Here is a 15,230-nt window from a genome sequence, read left to right on the forward strand (position 1 = left end):
CCCGGATTCTATGCCCAGGTCCTTGTGGCTCCACACCCTCTCCATCGGCTTTGGTACCAGGGCAACGCTGACCCCACAGAACACTTAGGAGTATTCACTCTCTTTCAAGTTTCCTGAAAGAAGAGTTTACATAAAACCCATGTTATTCCTCCCTTAAATGCTTCATAAAATGCAGGACTGAAACCATCGGGCTGGGAATGTTCTCTATGGGGAGGTTTTAACAAGAGTCCCATTTCCTTAACGGCTACAAGGCTATTCCGACTGTTTCTGTGAGCAAGCCCACCAGCCTTGTGCAGGCCGCTGCACGTCACAGCGGGGACGCAAGGCCCGGAGGCCGTGCTGCAGGGCCTGGCTGAGAGGAAGGTCATTTCTAACCTGCGTCCACATCACACAATCTGTTCAGTCCTCAGACTCGCCACACAGCGCGCAGAACGACTCCTCGGGACCATGGACAGACAGCGGGTGCCCGCTGGACAGGGACGACGTCTTCCCGGAACCTGAGGACACACTCGCTTCTCACTTCCCGAGGGCCTCCCTCGAAGCTGCTTCCACTGACTCACTTGTTTCCATGACTACGCCATTCCTGGGTGATAGCTTTACAGGTTGAGCACATTTCCAATTAAATCATCTTTCCTGCTTTGGGGAGATGTGTGAGGTAACAAGCTGGGCAGTGCCAGGAGGCCGGGTGATAGGGGCCCCCGCAGCAGCACCCCAAGCCTGGCACACAGCACCACGCGCCCCTCAGGAGTCCCACAGAACCGCAGCAGACGCGCCCTGACACCGGGGGGCCCTGCATCGTTTCAGTTTCGAGCTCCCCATCACCTTCCCCAGCAACAGACCACCGACTAACGCAGTTGCTCCCACACACCCCTCCCCACTGCCTTTGGGGGCACGGGGTCTGTCACCTGGGACATCCTGCTCGGAGTCTGGATATGGGTCCCATCCTACTCAGGGTCCAGGTTAGAAGGGACCCAGATTCTACCCTGGATCCGTCACCGCTAACTAACTCCATGAACCAGGGTGAGGCCCAGACCTTCCCTAAATCCCAGTGTCCCCCCTTCCCTGACGAGATATTTCAAACGCTGAGAACACCTCTGAGCAGACAGCACTGGGCATGGCCGGGCCTGCAGAGCACAGTCCACCACGGCCAGCTCCGGGGCCTGGGCAAGAAGCCAACACTTAGAAGGCTCAGTGGGCCTGGCGGACAGACAGGAACGACTGGAAGGGACGGAGAGAACCTATAAACCGCCACGGTTGGTGGGGCCAAACCGAGGACTGGAAAGCAGGATCAAGAGGCTTGCCCTGGCCAGTGTGCTCAGTGGTTAGAGTGTCAGCCTGCCCACCACAGGGTCTCAGGGTCAATTCCAGGTCAAGGGAATGTACCTGGGTTGCAAGTTCGATCCACAGCCCCGGTCAGGGTGCGTGCAGGAGACAACCAATCCATGTGTCTCTCTCACACAATGCTTCTCTCCCTCCCTCCCTTCCACTCTCTCTGAAAATCATGGAAAAAATATCCTTGGGAGAGGATTAGCAGGGGGGAGGGGGAGTGGCTTTGGGCTCAATGCACAAAACTCAGGAGGGCGGTGGAGGGAAGGCATGTCACAGTGCGACGGGCAGGGACCGGAGGGACTGAGCGTGTCGCATCTCCCGGAGCCAGCGCCCTCACTGGAGGAGAAGACCACCCTCAGAGTCATCGTGAGAATTAGAAGAACAATTTCCATACAAGTGCCAGACAACAAGGATGCACTCAGTAAACAGTAATGGTATTTAAATAATTATATTTAAATACACGTGCAAGCAAGCACCACATTTATAATCATTATAAAACACGCAACTCCAACTGAAGAAAAATTCATGCACCATCACCCAACCAGCCGGAAGGGCGAGGCCCAGGATTTTTAAATCTGACTCTGCGACCCGAAACCTGTGCTCCAGTTCAAACGCAGGAGCTCTGTGGACAAGACCCCCTCTGCTTGTCTGGAGGCCCCCACGCACCCCAACCTCGCACTGCACCCACCTGCTACCGCACGTGCCTCTGGCTGCCTGAGTGTCTGGAAACCAATGAGGGGAAGGAGGTGCCAAAGAAATAAGAAAAGTTTATGGAATCAACATCTGAACTGGGAATAATAATGCAATAAATGCGTTTTTCAAATGAAGAAAGAGGCAGGAAACAGCCTACTCCACTCAGGGCCCGCCTTGGTTGAACCCCCGCATTCCCAGATTTCATGGAAGCGAGTCAGCAACACCGCGGTTGGAGCACGCTGGCCCAGGGAGCCTGCTTCCCACGCCGGCGAGAGGAGCACCCGAGAAACCACATTCCACAAACACACCACGGCTGCCGCACCCACGCCGCCTTCCCTTTTGGAGAAACACCCAGAACCTTGCCTCCGGAAAGGCTGGGCAGGAGCCGAGCGCCGACCCTGTGGCCAGCGGCATGCGTGTGGGGCCAACTCACCTTCGTGTGGCTCGGGTCCCCAGGCTTGCTGCCCTCGGGCGGGTTCGAGGCCTTGCTCTCCACACGTGGCCTCACTACTTGGCGGAAGGGGCTGCACAGGGGGAAGCCGCTCACGCTGATCCCATCTGAAAGGTGAGGATGGAGTGAAGTGAGAGGGCAGCTGGATGGAGGGAGGAGCTCTCGCTCAGACATAAACAGTAAGAGGGGAGAGCCAGCCGCTGCCAGCCCAGCCTGCGCTCCCTGCATCTGGTGACGCCCCGGAACGAGCACCCACACCCGTAGCAGGAAAAGCTGCGTGGAGACACACAGCCCAGCACCAAGTTCCCCAGAGGGGCCTGCAGGTTCCAGAAGAGACCTGGACCCAGGGGCCGAGGATGTGAGCAGGGCCTCTGACGTAGTCGCAGGGCCAGGTGGGGAAAACCCTGGCGTTGAGTGTCCCCCAAGGAGGCAGGACACTGACGCTGAGTCCCGGAATCTCTGGGTGGGACCCCAAAGGATGACACACTAAGTGAAGGGCAGACTGGAAGTAGCGCAGCCTCATAGGGACCACGGCCAGGCTCTGAGTCCTGTTGTTCCTGCTCCTGGATCCAGGCACTTCCACCGAAACTCTTCCTCTGGCCCCCCCTCCTCCCAGTGTCATTGTCTCTGGTCACAGGCATCCTCTTCCATAATACCCCCCTGCACCGTGTGACCCCGGGACCCGCTCCCTGCCTGCAGTCCAGACCCAGGAGCACAAGCTGCTGCCAGGGACGTGGGTGGAGATCAGACCCTGGAGGCCTGACTCCCAGCCTCTCCACCATCCAGCTGAATGGCCTCGGCCAAGTCCCTTTTCGTCTTTGAGCCTGAAGTGCCTCATCCCTAAAGCAGGAGCAGCTATAACACACGGACCGTGGGATTGTCTGGAAGCATGAATGAGTCACTGCATATAAAGTACGTATCTCAGCACCCGGCACCGGCAAGCATCCAACAGAAACCGCTACAATTACTACAGCAATGTGTGTGTGTCCCCGACTCCTTACTGACTACAAACTCCATGAAGGCAGAATCCTCGTCACTCCCACTTCCGGACCTCCCACAGCAGCTGGCACGGGCTCACGCAGATCACGAGCCCTCAGTAAATGGTAAGCAAATGAATTAATAAGACAAAACCCATAACTAACCTAGTCTCTCAAGTTCGACTTGACCGCATCACTTCCTTAGCACACAGGGAAGGCTGGGAGAGGCTGGCAGGGAGACCAAGTTCAGTTCCCAGAGAGCGAGAGAGACATCTAGCCTCTGAAGGTACAATCCACTGCCTTACCGAGGGTCAGGCCTCTGTACCTGCTGTTCCCTGAGGTTAAATGGGGTCATGAGGATGGGGCCTAAGCCCACACGGCTGGTGCCCTTACAACAGACACCAGAGCGCTCTCTCTGCCACGTGAGGACATGGTGGGGTCAGGTAGGCACCTGCAGGCCAGGAGAAGGCCCCTCACCAGAACCCAGCCATGCCAGCCCCTGCTCTCAGACGCCCACCCTTCAGAGCCGTGAGAAATAAATTTCTGTTGTACAGCCACACTGTCGGTGGTCTTTTGTTATGGCAGAGCTAACTAATACACCCACAATGCCGCCACATGAATGTCTGAATGCACGCTTCATAATTTGACATAATTAATCCATGGGATCTTATCTGTAATCAGAGATTCCCAAATATAAAGTCCCATGTTCTCTAGACCCTGAGGCCTCAGAGAAATCACCAGACTCTGAGGAGAGCTTGATCATCCCCTAATTAGATCACAGCAGGTGAACTTGAAAAATGCAGTTCCCTCACTCCACCAACTCAGGGTGCCCTCCTGGCCCCTGAGCACAGCACAATGAAGGGTGTGAACGAGGAACTTTAACTGAGAAGCCCTTTGCTGCTCTCAGATGAACGGGGACTCACTCGGGTAATGAGGCGCCCAGGAGTCTCAAGCAGCTTGAGTTAGTGAGTGACAAGCACGGGCGGCGGCGCAGCTCCGGGGCCGCGGAGCACCAATGGGAGCGGGAAGCTCACCGTCGCTGAGGTCTTGGAGGAGGTTCTCCTGGCACGAGAAGTCCAGCTTCACCTGGATGTTGACAGTGAGTGTGGCCACCTGGCCGGGCTGCAGGGGAAACTGGGCCAGGGCTTCTTCCAGCTTCCAGCTCAGGAAGTCGCCGTACAGCTTTTCTGCAACGACAACAACAGTGCGATGGTGATAACGTGACTGAGGCAACAGGAGGCTCGCTGATCCCCCTGGGCAGTTCTGATGCATTCTCAGAAAGCCAAGAAAAACGCAAACCATTTCAAATGTTATAGATCAAAGTGCCAAGAAAGTGCCAGTCCTGGGTGTTGGGAGGCCATCACCTGGGTGTGTGAGTGAGGCACGAAGAGGAGTGAGGCGCCCAGCTTGAAGCCAAGTCACCTTTGCAACCACTGAGCGGCTTCCTGTGGTTTTCCACAAGGAGTGTGCATGACACACGCTCATAAATGCACACACGTGCTAACGCTCACTGTCGGAGTCCACCCTCCAGTGCACGCATGGAGATGCCCTGTGCCTCGGGCCTGCTGAGGTCAGTGGCCCACGGAAAGGCTGTCAGAGGGATGCATGGGCTCCGGGCGCTGGACCCACTCAGGAAACCCTGGCTGCGGGTGACAGGTGAGTCCCAGGCAGAACTCTTCTGAGCCTGCAACGCCCCTGCATTCATTCGCTCAGGAATGCTTCCTGAGGGTCTAGGACAGAAAGGCGGGTACAGGGTGCGTCCTCTGCTCCATTAGCCTCCTGCGTGCGCTCTTCACACGTGACTAGAACGCCACCTTCACGAGGGCATCAGACAGAGGGAGAAGCTTTCAGACGCTCTGCACACGGCACGGAACAGCGTGTCTTTGGAATAGAGAGATAAACTGCTCAGGGCCAACCTGCCGGGAGCACCCACCTTTGGAGGTGAGGACTTTGGAGGTGACTTCCAGCTTCTCCAAGGGCTCCACTCCGATGTTCTCCAACTTGATGACAAGCTGCTGGGTCTCTCCGTTGAAAAGCTGGACGGACACATGCGTGGATACTTCGTCACCAGAGGCAGGTTGCAAGGAGTGGGCAGATCTAGGATAATGGCAGTAACAATAATGCATCATAAAAGGAAAGAAGAAAAGAAAACCAATGCATTTTAGAAGTATTCATATCGCCGCACGTAGAATTTCAGAACTAGGGACAGGGAATCTGGGCTTTAAACAGGGAACGCAGTGCCCCGCCACCAGGAACAGGAGGGTGAATGGGCCACAGAGGACGGGCAGACCCGAGTGTGTTTATACGCGCCACAGAGAGCTTCCCCACTGTCTGGTCCAAAGCACAGAAAAGAGTGTTGAGCCAGTGCCGGTCTCACACCTGCGCTGTGCAGGGAGAAGCCGACGCTTAAGCAAGTTGGGCTCACGGACCAGTCATGCCCGGCCCAAGGCCTCTGGTTCCAGCCCGGATAGAGAATTTGCTTTTGATGTCAATAGCAGAACTCTTTGCCTAACCCAAGAGCATGAAAACTTTCCTCTGAAAGTTTTACACCTTTAGCTCTTACAATGAGTGCCAGGATCCCTTCTGAGTTCACTCACGCGATGCTCTTCCTGCCTCTGGTCTCTCAGGCTGCTCCCTTATTGAGAAAACCCTCCTGTCCGCCCACTCACCTGCTAACTCCTCCTCCCTCACCTCTCCCATCGCAGGCATGTATGCCACCTCCTGGAAGGACTCCCGCAGCCCCTGTGACCCCCAGCCCTGTCAGCGTCCTGAGGACAGCGCCCTGGGACTGCTGCTCCCTGTCCACCTCCCCACGGCACTGGAACTGCCTGGGCAAGGACAGGACTGGTGTCAGGCCTGCGCCCAGCATCCGGCACAGTGCCCACGACATGTGTGAGGGAGCTTTTAGGACATTTCAGAAAATACCAAGACACATCTTACAAAAACAGCCAAAAGAGTCAGCATGCTCCATAAGAGCAAAAATGGAGACAATCCCAAGTTCCAAGAGCAAGGACATGAATGGTGATGGGATTCTGAGATACTTTTTACGATGAGCTTTCTGACGTCATTGAAGTAAATGTGTTTAGCTTATGTTATATGCTTATGCAAAAAGTAATCTATCCCACTACCTATACTGTAATTAATAGGTACAGGGGTTGACAAAAGTGGGTTTGCAGTATGAGTACACAAAATGCCAAGTTTATTCTTATATTACTATTAATTACTGTATTGTTTATTTGTATTATGTCTTTTTGTTGTTGTTGTTCATCTCACCCAAGGATATTTTTCCACTGATTTCAGAGAGAGTGGAAGAGAGAAGGAAAGACAGAGAGAAACATCGATGTGAGAGAAACACATCGATTGGTTGTCTCCTGCACACGTCCCGACCAGGGCCAGGGAGGAGCCTGCAACCGAGGTACGTGCCCTTGACCGGAATCGAACCCGGGACCCTTTGGTCCACAGGCCAATGCTCTATCCACTGAGCCAAACTGGCTAGGGCTTACGAGCATTATTACTGTTGTGATCTTGCATCCTGACTTACGGATTTATCTTTTAGGTAATTTAACCTGCGTGTGCCCACCCCTCACTGTATTCACAAAAGCTGTGACTGCAGAGGCTAAGTGCACACTGCGTCTGCTCTGGGTAAGAACCCTTCCGCTTCCCCCCTCGCTGTCACAGAGCCCATCGCTCCCCCTGTCCCGACACAGCCCTTGCCCACACTCTAGTCGCAAAGTTGGAGCCTGACTCAGGCTCCCGGTGCCCGAGAGGCGCACGCGGAGAGACGCACACTGAGCCATCTGCCTCAGTGCCACGTGTGGTCCGGAGGCTGGTACCTGCTCTGTGGCATCTACCTGGGCAGAGACGTGCTGATCTGCAGTCTGGGCAGAGCAGGAATGACTTCGACTGTGGAGCCGTTGTTCTTTATTCCTGGGAGGTTGTCCAGCAAACAGTCGCTGAAGACGCCAAAGACGGTGGTGTGGTAACCTAGGAGACAAGAGGAGGGGCTTCCACCCGGCCAGCGTCCAGTCTCAGGCCTGAGGGCCGAGCTGAGGTTCAGGCCCGTCACCTGCCAGTCCCACCCACAGGCCCCGCGGCTTCCCCCTGGAGGCGGAGCTAATCGCAGCACCCGCATGCCCACCTTACCAGGCTGCCTGAGCCCCAGTGAACATGTGCCTGTGAGGTCTCTGTAAACTGGGATCTCTGCACAACTTAATTCCATCTCGTCCCTTTCCTGAAGTGCTTTTCAAGTGTGGCTGTCTATAACCTGAGAGTGAGAGCCAGCACTCCTTTCCAGGACATCACGTGACTTAAGTCTTTGAAAAATGATTCAAAGTCTAAGCTCCAGAGCCGATTATTGTCATCATCACCACCATGTGAGACAGCAAACCTGCTGCTTGTGGACAGGAACGACAACCTAAGATTAGCAAAATTTCCACGACAAAAAAAACTCCCTCAGTTACATAAGCACTTGAAATTGTTCAAGCTTTAAAATGGCTTTTGAGCCCGGCCAGCGTGGCTCAGTGGTTGAGCATCGACCTATGAACCAGGAGGTCACGGTTCAATTCCCAGTCAGGGCACATGTCCGGGTTGTGGACTCAATCCCCAGTAGGGGGTGTGCAGGAGGCGGCCAATCAATGATTCTCTCTCATCATTTATGCCTCTATCTCTCCCTCTCTGAAATCAATAAAATTTTATTTAAAAATAAAAAATGAAATAAATAAAGTGGCTTTGAAATTTTGAGGTTCCCTACGTAACAAAATGAAGCAATGGCCGGTGGTCGGGACCAGGATGCTGCTGACCGGTGACAGGCCCCCGTGAGTCAGGGCAACAGAGCGGTGGCCGTCCTACCGACCTGGATCGGAGAGAAACCCCCTTACCGTTCACGGAAATCGTCCCCGTCGTCTGGGGGACCCCAACGAGCGTCACTGGGTAAAGACCAGACTCGGCCGGGAGGGAAAGTGCCGCAGGAAGAGACTCGAACTCCACTCCACTCGTGAGGAGCCCCTGGAACAAGGGGTGGGCGACATGAATAAGCACAGCCCAGACCCACAACCCCGCACTCAGCTCCAGAGCAGCCGGGGTGCGGCCACTCACGGGCTCTCACAGCACGCCAGAGGCCGTGGAGGCGGGCGAAAGCGCGTTCACACGAGACAGCGGGAATGGAAGCAGCCTGTGTGCCTGAACACATCCCTCCTGATATCAGCCCGACGCTATTTTCTATCTTCATTTGGTTTTGTTTTACCAAATGGGAATGTAAACACAAAAGAAAAAACATGAAGCGTGGAAATATATCGTCCAGCATCTATGAATCATCAGCTCATTTCCGAATTGACAGTGAACGAGACCGAGTCCCTGGCCTCAAGGAGCTGCCCCACGACTGGAAACGAGGCAGGATGTCAGCTCTGGACGGCCCAACATTGTAACAGACATGCCCCAGGGCAAGAAGGCAAGAAAAGGAAATGAAAGGCACACAGACAGTTATTCACTCACACACACACACACACACACACTGTGGCCACAGAAAACCCTACGGAATCTAAGTGGAAAAACTAGTAAGTGCATTTAGCAGAGTGACCAAGGCGTCGTTTTTAAAAAGGGAAGGTACTGCTGCAATAACCTAGCAAGAACGTGGTGATGCTGTGAGCCCGAGTTCTCACGCTGGAAGAGGGACGCAGGTGTGGAATGGAGGAAGGCGAGAGAGGACTTATGGAGACGGATTAGAACTGGAGGTACCCCTGTGAAGTCGGGATTTATGAAATTTGTGTTTGTGCTGTGCATATGGGCATGAGTCTATGTACACATATGCAGGGGCATGCATGTAGGCACATATGGACATACATGCAAGTAGGTATATGTGGACATTCATGTCTGTGTGTGCATGCATGTAGGCACATATGGGCATACATGGCTGTGTGTACATGCTTATAGGTGCATGTGGGTGTGCGTGTCTGTGTGTACATGTGTCGATACATATGGACATGCATGTCCACATGGGTACATATGGAAGTTCGTGTCTAATGTACATGCATGCACAATTGTCCTACCTCTGTCTACAGAAAGCACCCAAGACACACTCTAGTGGCAGTGAGCACCCCTGAGCCCAGGTTTTGAGCAGAAGTGAGAAATGATCCAACTATGTAAAGAACAGATGTCATGGGCAGGAGTAGAAACAGAAACCAATTAGATGGCTATTGCCTCTAGGTGAAATATAGCCGCATTTTGTTTCTTTTTAAAATAGCTAACGCAAATATGGCCAGCTGTTAACATTTTCTAAATGTGGATGGTGGATATGTGAATGTTTATTATTCCCTGTAACATGTCATATGTTTGAGATATTTCATGACTTAATTTTTTAAAACCTGACCGTGACTGGGGGGCTACCTCCTAGTGTCATTTTTTTTTTAAGAGAGAGTAGAATGGAGAGAGACAGAGAGAAATGCGGATGGGAGAGAGACACATTGATTGGTGACCTCCCACACACACCCTGACCTGGGCCAGGGACTAAACCTGCGACCTAGCTACGTGCCCCTGACAGGGAGCCCCTGAGACCCTGTGGTGCACCAGCCGACACTCTAACTGCTGAGCCACACCAGCCAAGGCTCCTAGTGGTCATTTCTATTTTAGTCTTTGTTCTTCCCAATTTTTTATGAAAAGCTACTTTTTTAAAGATAAAAACAGTATAAGAATGCCGAAACCGGTTTGGCTCAGTGGATAGAGCGTCGGCCTGCGGACTGAAGGGTCCCGGGTTTGATTCCGGTCAAGGGCATGTACCTGGGTTGCGGGCCCATCCCCAGTGGGGGATGTGCAGGAGGCGGCTGATCGATGTTTCTCTCTCATCGATGTTTCTGACTCTATCTCTCTCCCTTCCTCTCTGTAAAAAATCAATGAAAATATTAAAAAAAAAAAAAACAGTATAAGAAAAAGCAGGAGGCAGATGATACTTTGATCACTTTGGGGAGGATTCTCTAAACAACTATCATTCCCTGTTTGGCCAAGAGACAGTCCCTGGAGAGGCCTGGTCACAAGCCGAGCAGGAGGCCAGCACGTTCCTGTACCATGGGGGGCAGCACCCTCCAAGGCCCGCCTCTGAACAGCCTCAGCACTGTCAGCTCAATATGCAGCGGACGCTCTAAGAACTCACACAGATTTCAGAAAACTATGCCGCGTGCTGAAGGCCTAAGCATCACCGTAAATAACGCCCCGCCCACCTGGGAACTCTGACTCACCTGGTGCTCTCAGCCGAGCCGTCGTCATCCCTGCCTGACTGCACAGGGGTCCTGCGGCCCCTCATGCACCCCCACACCACAGCACTGACCACATCACCGCAGGGATCGGGCCCCGGTGCCCCGCCCGAGGCCTGGCCATGGCATGGCACTCAGCCAGACACCTGCACGAAGCACCTGCCCTGGCCCCTGAATGTGAGTCGGAAAACTCCGAGTGTCTCAACCCTCCTTTGCAGGCCTCCCTGTGAACGTGCACACAGGGGACTTGCGCAGTGGGCTCTGCCCTGGGATCACTGGGATCAGCCCGGACAGCCAGGATAAAGCCCCTCCCACAATGGAGTCAGGTGAGCACTTCCGACAGACACCGCTCCCTGGTGAGCTTGAACGCCCTGCGCACAGGACCAGCACCTGGGTCTCGAGGCTGAGAAAAAGCCCAGGAGAGTGATGAGAACGTCACCCTCTCCCTCAGCCTTGGTCACCTCATCATCATGCAGCAGCAACGTGACCTGTGATCGTAGCACGCAAACCTCAAGGAGACAATTTCAAATCTGATTTCCAAGCAACTAGACACGATGTGAGTCCCAATCAGAGGGGTCTCTGTCCACTGATTCAAACACCGACCAAGCACCAGGCACTAGAGACTCGGGAAAGATAAGGTGTGATCTCCACTTACAAGCTGACCAGCCCTGACAAAGCAAATACAAAACCTGACACAGCTTAGGATGTGAGCCTCAAGTATTAGGTAAAAAACACATCTTCATAGCAAGGTGGTAGTCAGCCCCAAAGGGTCGAATGAGTGGTGATACATACCATGTTCTCAACTCGGAGTTCAAAGGGCATGGGGTTGTACACCATCAGCTGGACTTCGCACACGTCTCCCTGCACCCACTGGAAATCTAGAAACACACACACAGGGTCCATGTGTTAGCTGGTACTCTGCGTATTTCACATGGTTTCCTCTGGCAAGTCCTTTCTCCGGTGAAGCAGCAGGCATAAATATCGTCATGAGGTAGCCAAGGCAAAGCTGGTTTCCCCACAGGCTTTCTCGGAACCAGAGCAGGTCCTACCGCCACTTGGGTGCCACATGACAGGTATTTCTCGCCATCGGCAGAGACTGATTCTCGCTATCAAGCCAAATGCAGGCTCACAAAACCGAATCAGTCCTGACAGCACCAAGCTGGGCGCAGAGCCGCCAGCCGCACAGCTTCCCGGGACCCGAGGCCAGTTAAGTGACATATTAGCTTGGTCCCCTGTCTCTCCCCTCCGTAACACAGTGGCTTCTCCTCCCTGACCACTCCCAGGGCGGCTGCAGGTCACCACCTGTGGGAGGCAGAGTTCTGAGATGACGCCCAGCCTGGGGCAGGTGCCCTGGGAGAGCCTCTCCCGAGTGCGAATATGAGGAGGAGGTTCTGCTCTGTAACAAAGGTAAAGGGATTCTGCAGACTGACTAAGGTCTCCAATCGGTCGACTTGGGGTTAATCAAAAGGGAGAGTACCCTGGGTGGGCCTGGTCTAATCAGGTGAATCCTGAAAGAAAAGATTCAAAGCCAGAGAAGGCCTATGGAGGCCATGTGGCAAAGCCCCAAGAGCGGCCTGGAGGAGCTGAGAGCGGCCTGGCTGACAGCTGGCAAGAGAAGAGGGGTGTCAATTACACAACTCCCCCAATCATACAAGAAGACTCGTTCATGGAGACTGGAATTGTGGGATAAAGATACGTGGTTCTTCAAACCTCTAGGCAGGTCCTAGCTGATGAGTATGTTACCAAAGAGAAAGAAGCCACAGAATGTAAATTACATTTTCCTACCCATGAGTGTTCAACCAATAATATGCATTCTGGCTGCAGCTTCTGTTACATCTCAGAAAAAATCTTGCCTCACCCACTGAATGCATCCTCCGTCCAGGTGAGCAGGTGCTTCTCGCTGTGATGGGGAGCCAGGTGCTAAAGGAGATGCCCTGGCTGTGACCACTGACCTGGCTGGGGCCTGAGCTCAGCCACGTCCGAGCTCCACCCAGGCGGGCGATTTAGATTTGCCGTCTTGTTTTCCGTCTGTAAACTGGGACTAGGATGCCTGTAGCGCCTGCAGTTATGAGGATCACTGCAGCACAGAGGATTATTTTCATAAAATGAAATCTTGACAATTTCTTAAGCCGGGAGAGGAAAAAATAGAGGCAGGGCCGGCCCCGGGGCTGACCCTGCAGCCGCACAGCCCCAGGCGCCAAGGGCCCGCCTCTGTCCTTATCCCCACCCAACCCTGAATGGAGTCAGCCTTTCATCCCAGTGGCTCGGAAGCCACGACAGGCCTTGGAAATCACTCCACTTACTGCCCTGCTGCAGTTCGCATGAGTCTCCGCTAACAGAGCCCTCTGGCCTCTACAACTCCCACAAACATCCCCTTTCGTGAAACACATTTTTAAAAGTCAGATCTATGACAACTGCCCGACGGAAGCAGCGAACCGGTAAGCCGAGAGGAGAGACTGCTCTGTGCAGATGCCTGCACGCGCGAAGGCTTGGCTGCGTGTGGGCGGGCTCGGCGAAGCTCGAAAGCCAGGAGGACGGTCCTACCGATCTTCTTGCTCCGCTCCTCCCCACGGCTGTGGGCAATGATGGGCGAGTAGATGAAGGGGCTCTTGGCGGACACGTTCTGACCCAGCAAGCTCTTCATCTTCTGCGGCCGGAGGCTGGCAGGGAGGTTCAGCAGTTTCACATGCCTGCAGTTTCAAATGGAACAGAAATACGTCACCTGCCTTGTCAGCTTGGTTTCAGCGGAAATACCACCCAGCAGTCTGTGTCAGGACAACAGTGCATCCCACAGCAAAGAAACTGAGGGAAAGAAATTGCTCCGATTAGGCAGGACAGCGCGAATGCTGCACTCGGTGGCCCGGACCCTCCCAGGACGGGGCGGTGACCCCGCAGCCGGAGGCCCGGTTGAAACCTGAACTGCACTGCAGCACTGTGTGCCGGGGCCAGTGGCAGGCCGGCCCCAGACCTGGGCCCCGGGTCCATGAAGTGCGGTGAGCCCTCAGACTGCTGGGAGGACTCGAGCTGCCCCACTCAGGTTCCCTCTTCTCCCTGCTCTCTCCTTCCTGCCGAGCACCCACACAGCAAACAGAAGGGCAGCCCCGATCGCTCAGGCCCAGGGCCCACATGTGAAGGTCAACAGCACCGCTGCCTCATTTAAGGGAATGACTGGGTCTCCATCGGCCTGGCTGTACCTTACGCTGCTTTCCCAGCTGGGACGGGTGCTCAGCAATGCTCACGCTCCCACCAACCAGCCTGCGTGTACCGCAGGTTTACTAATCCACGGAGCCTGCGCACATCCAGGCCCTGCAACCACTTCCGTGTCCTCCCTCGTTACACACCACACCTGCCCAGTCGGCTCCGGTCAAGGGCTCGTACCTCAGTCACAGGCTCAACCCCCGGCCCTGGTCAGGATGCTTTTGGGAGGCAACCAGTCAACGTGTCTCTCTCCCATGAATGTTTCTCTCTCTCTCTCTCTCTCTCTTCTTTCCTCCCCCCCCCCCCCCGCCACCTCCCTCCCTTTCACTCTCAAAAAAAAAAATCAATGAAAAAAATATCCTTTGGTAAGGATAAAAAAACTAATAATAAAATATGCAAAGGAATTCGGAGGGCGTGGTCAGCCAGACAAGGAAAGCAGCGGGCAGCCATGGCATTCACTCACAACCAGAACTGAGCACCAATGTCTTCTTATGAAACGCATCCTAGGGAAAACCAGTCACGAGGCACTGACTTCATGCAGCAAGAGTCGCTGCAGAACTAATACTGTATGTTTGTTCTTCGAAGCTGCCACCAACCAAGAAAGCAGAATCCCAGGGACAAGACGTCCAAGACAGGGAGTATTTTTAGAGACTTTAGAGACTGTTAACATTTTAAAACCTGACGCCGCGGAATGCTGCTGCTAACTGGGGCCGTGAAAGCAATGGCGGAACACTAACCAGGGAAGTGATACAGACTGGCAGAGAGCGGCGACCGGGAAAGAACTCACCTCTCTCCCTTGCTTTTCACTCCATCGACCTAACTCGCAGCAGAAACACACCTGAGACCCAGTGGAGAGCTCTGCAGACGGGCATGACGAAAACTCGCCATCTCTGCCCACATCGGGACAGTGTGGAGGGCACCCACCCCTCTAAACCCACATGGCTGAGACGGCCAGAGAGGGCATGAACCCCAGCCAGGCTAGTGATGGGACCACCCCCTCAGACTCCCGAATGCTGCTGTGCACATCTCACTATCTTCAGACACCCCAGAGGGAGGTGATGGGCTGGGTGATACTCAGCGGGACGGAAGGGCTGGGCCACGGAGGACCCTGGTGGGGCATGGGAGCCTCCTCCTAACACTGGGAGGCTGGCTTTGCCCCATTTCAGACGACAAGGAAAACCACCCTGACTAGCGTGGCCTCCAGGCCCCTTTTTGAATAAAGGCCTGTAATCCTTCCTCAAACAGTATAATTAACTTAAGAGTTTACATTTTAAAAGCACCAAAGCCACTCAAAGCAACTCGAAGCTCATTCTGACTGGAGGGTTTTGATCCTCATCAATA

General features: G+C 54.1%; 1 protein-coding gene across 3 annotated transcripts in view; it reads right to left on the reverse strand.

The window, feature by feature from the left end:
• TRAPPC9 (trafficking protein particle complex 9) overlaps positions 1-15,230 on the reverse strand; it is a 154,148-nt gene that overhangs the window by 101,781 nt on the left and 37,137 nt on the right. For all 3 annotated transcript variants that reach the window (XM_023747158.1, XM_023747159.1, XM_023747160.1), the window contains 7 exons: positions 13,236-13,381; positions 11,484-11,569; positions 8,328-8,454; positions 7,302-7,434; positions 5,384-5,547; positions 4,485-4,637; positions 2,456-2,580 (listed from right to left, as the gene is read on the reverse strand). In XM_023747158.1, coding sequence (XP_023602926.1) covers positions 2,456-2,580; positions 4,485-4,637; positions 5,384-5,547; positions 7,302-7,434; positions 8,328-8,454; positions 11,484-11,569; positions 13,236-13,381 — 934 coding nt within the window. The remainder of the gene's footprint in view (positions 1-2,455; positions 2,581-4,484; positions 4,638-5,383; positions 5,548-7,301; positions 7,435-8,327; positions 8,455-11,483; positions 11,570-13,235; positions 13,382-15,230) is intronic.

This window comes from Myotis lucifugus, unplaced genomic scaffold, assembly GCF_000147115.1.
Source record: "Myotis lucifugus unplaced genomic scaffold, Myoluc2.0 scaffold_802, whole genome shotgun sequence".
Lineage (NCBI taxonomy): Eukaryota > Metazoa > Chordata > Mammalia > Chiroptera > Vespertilionidae > Myotis > Myotis lucifugus.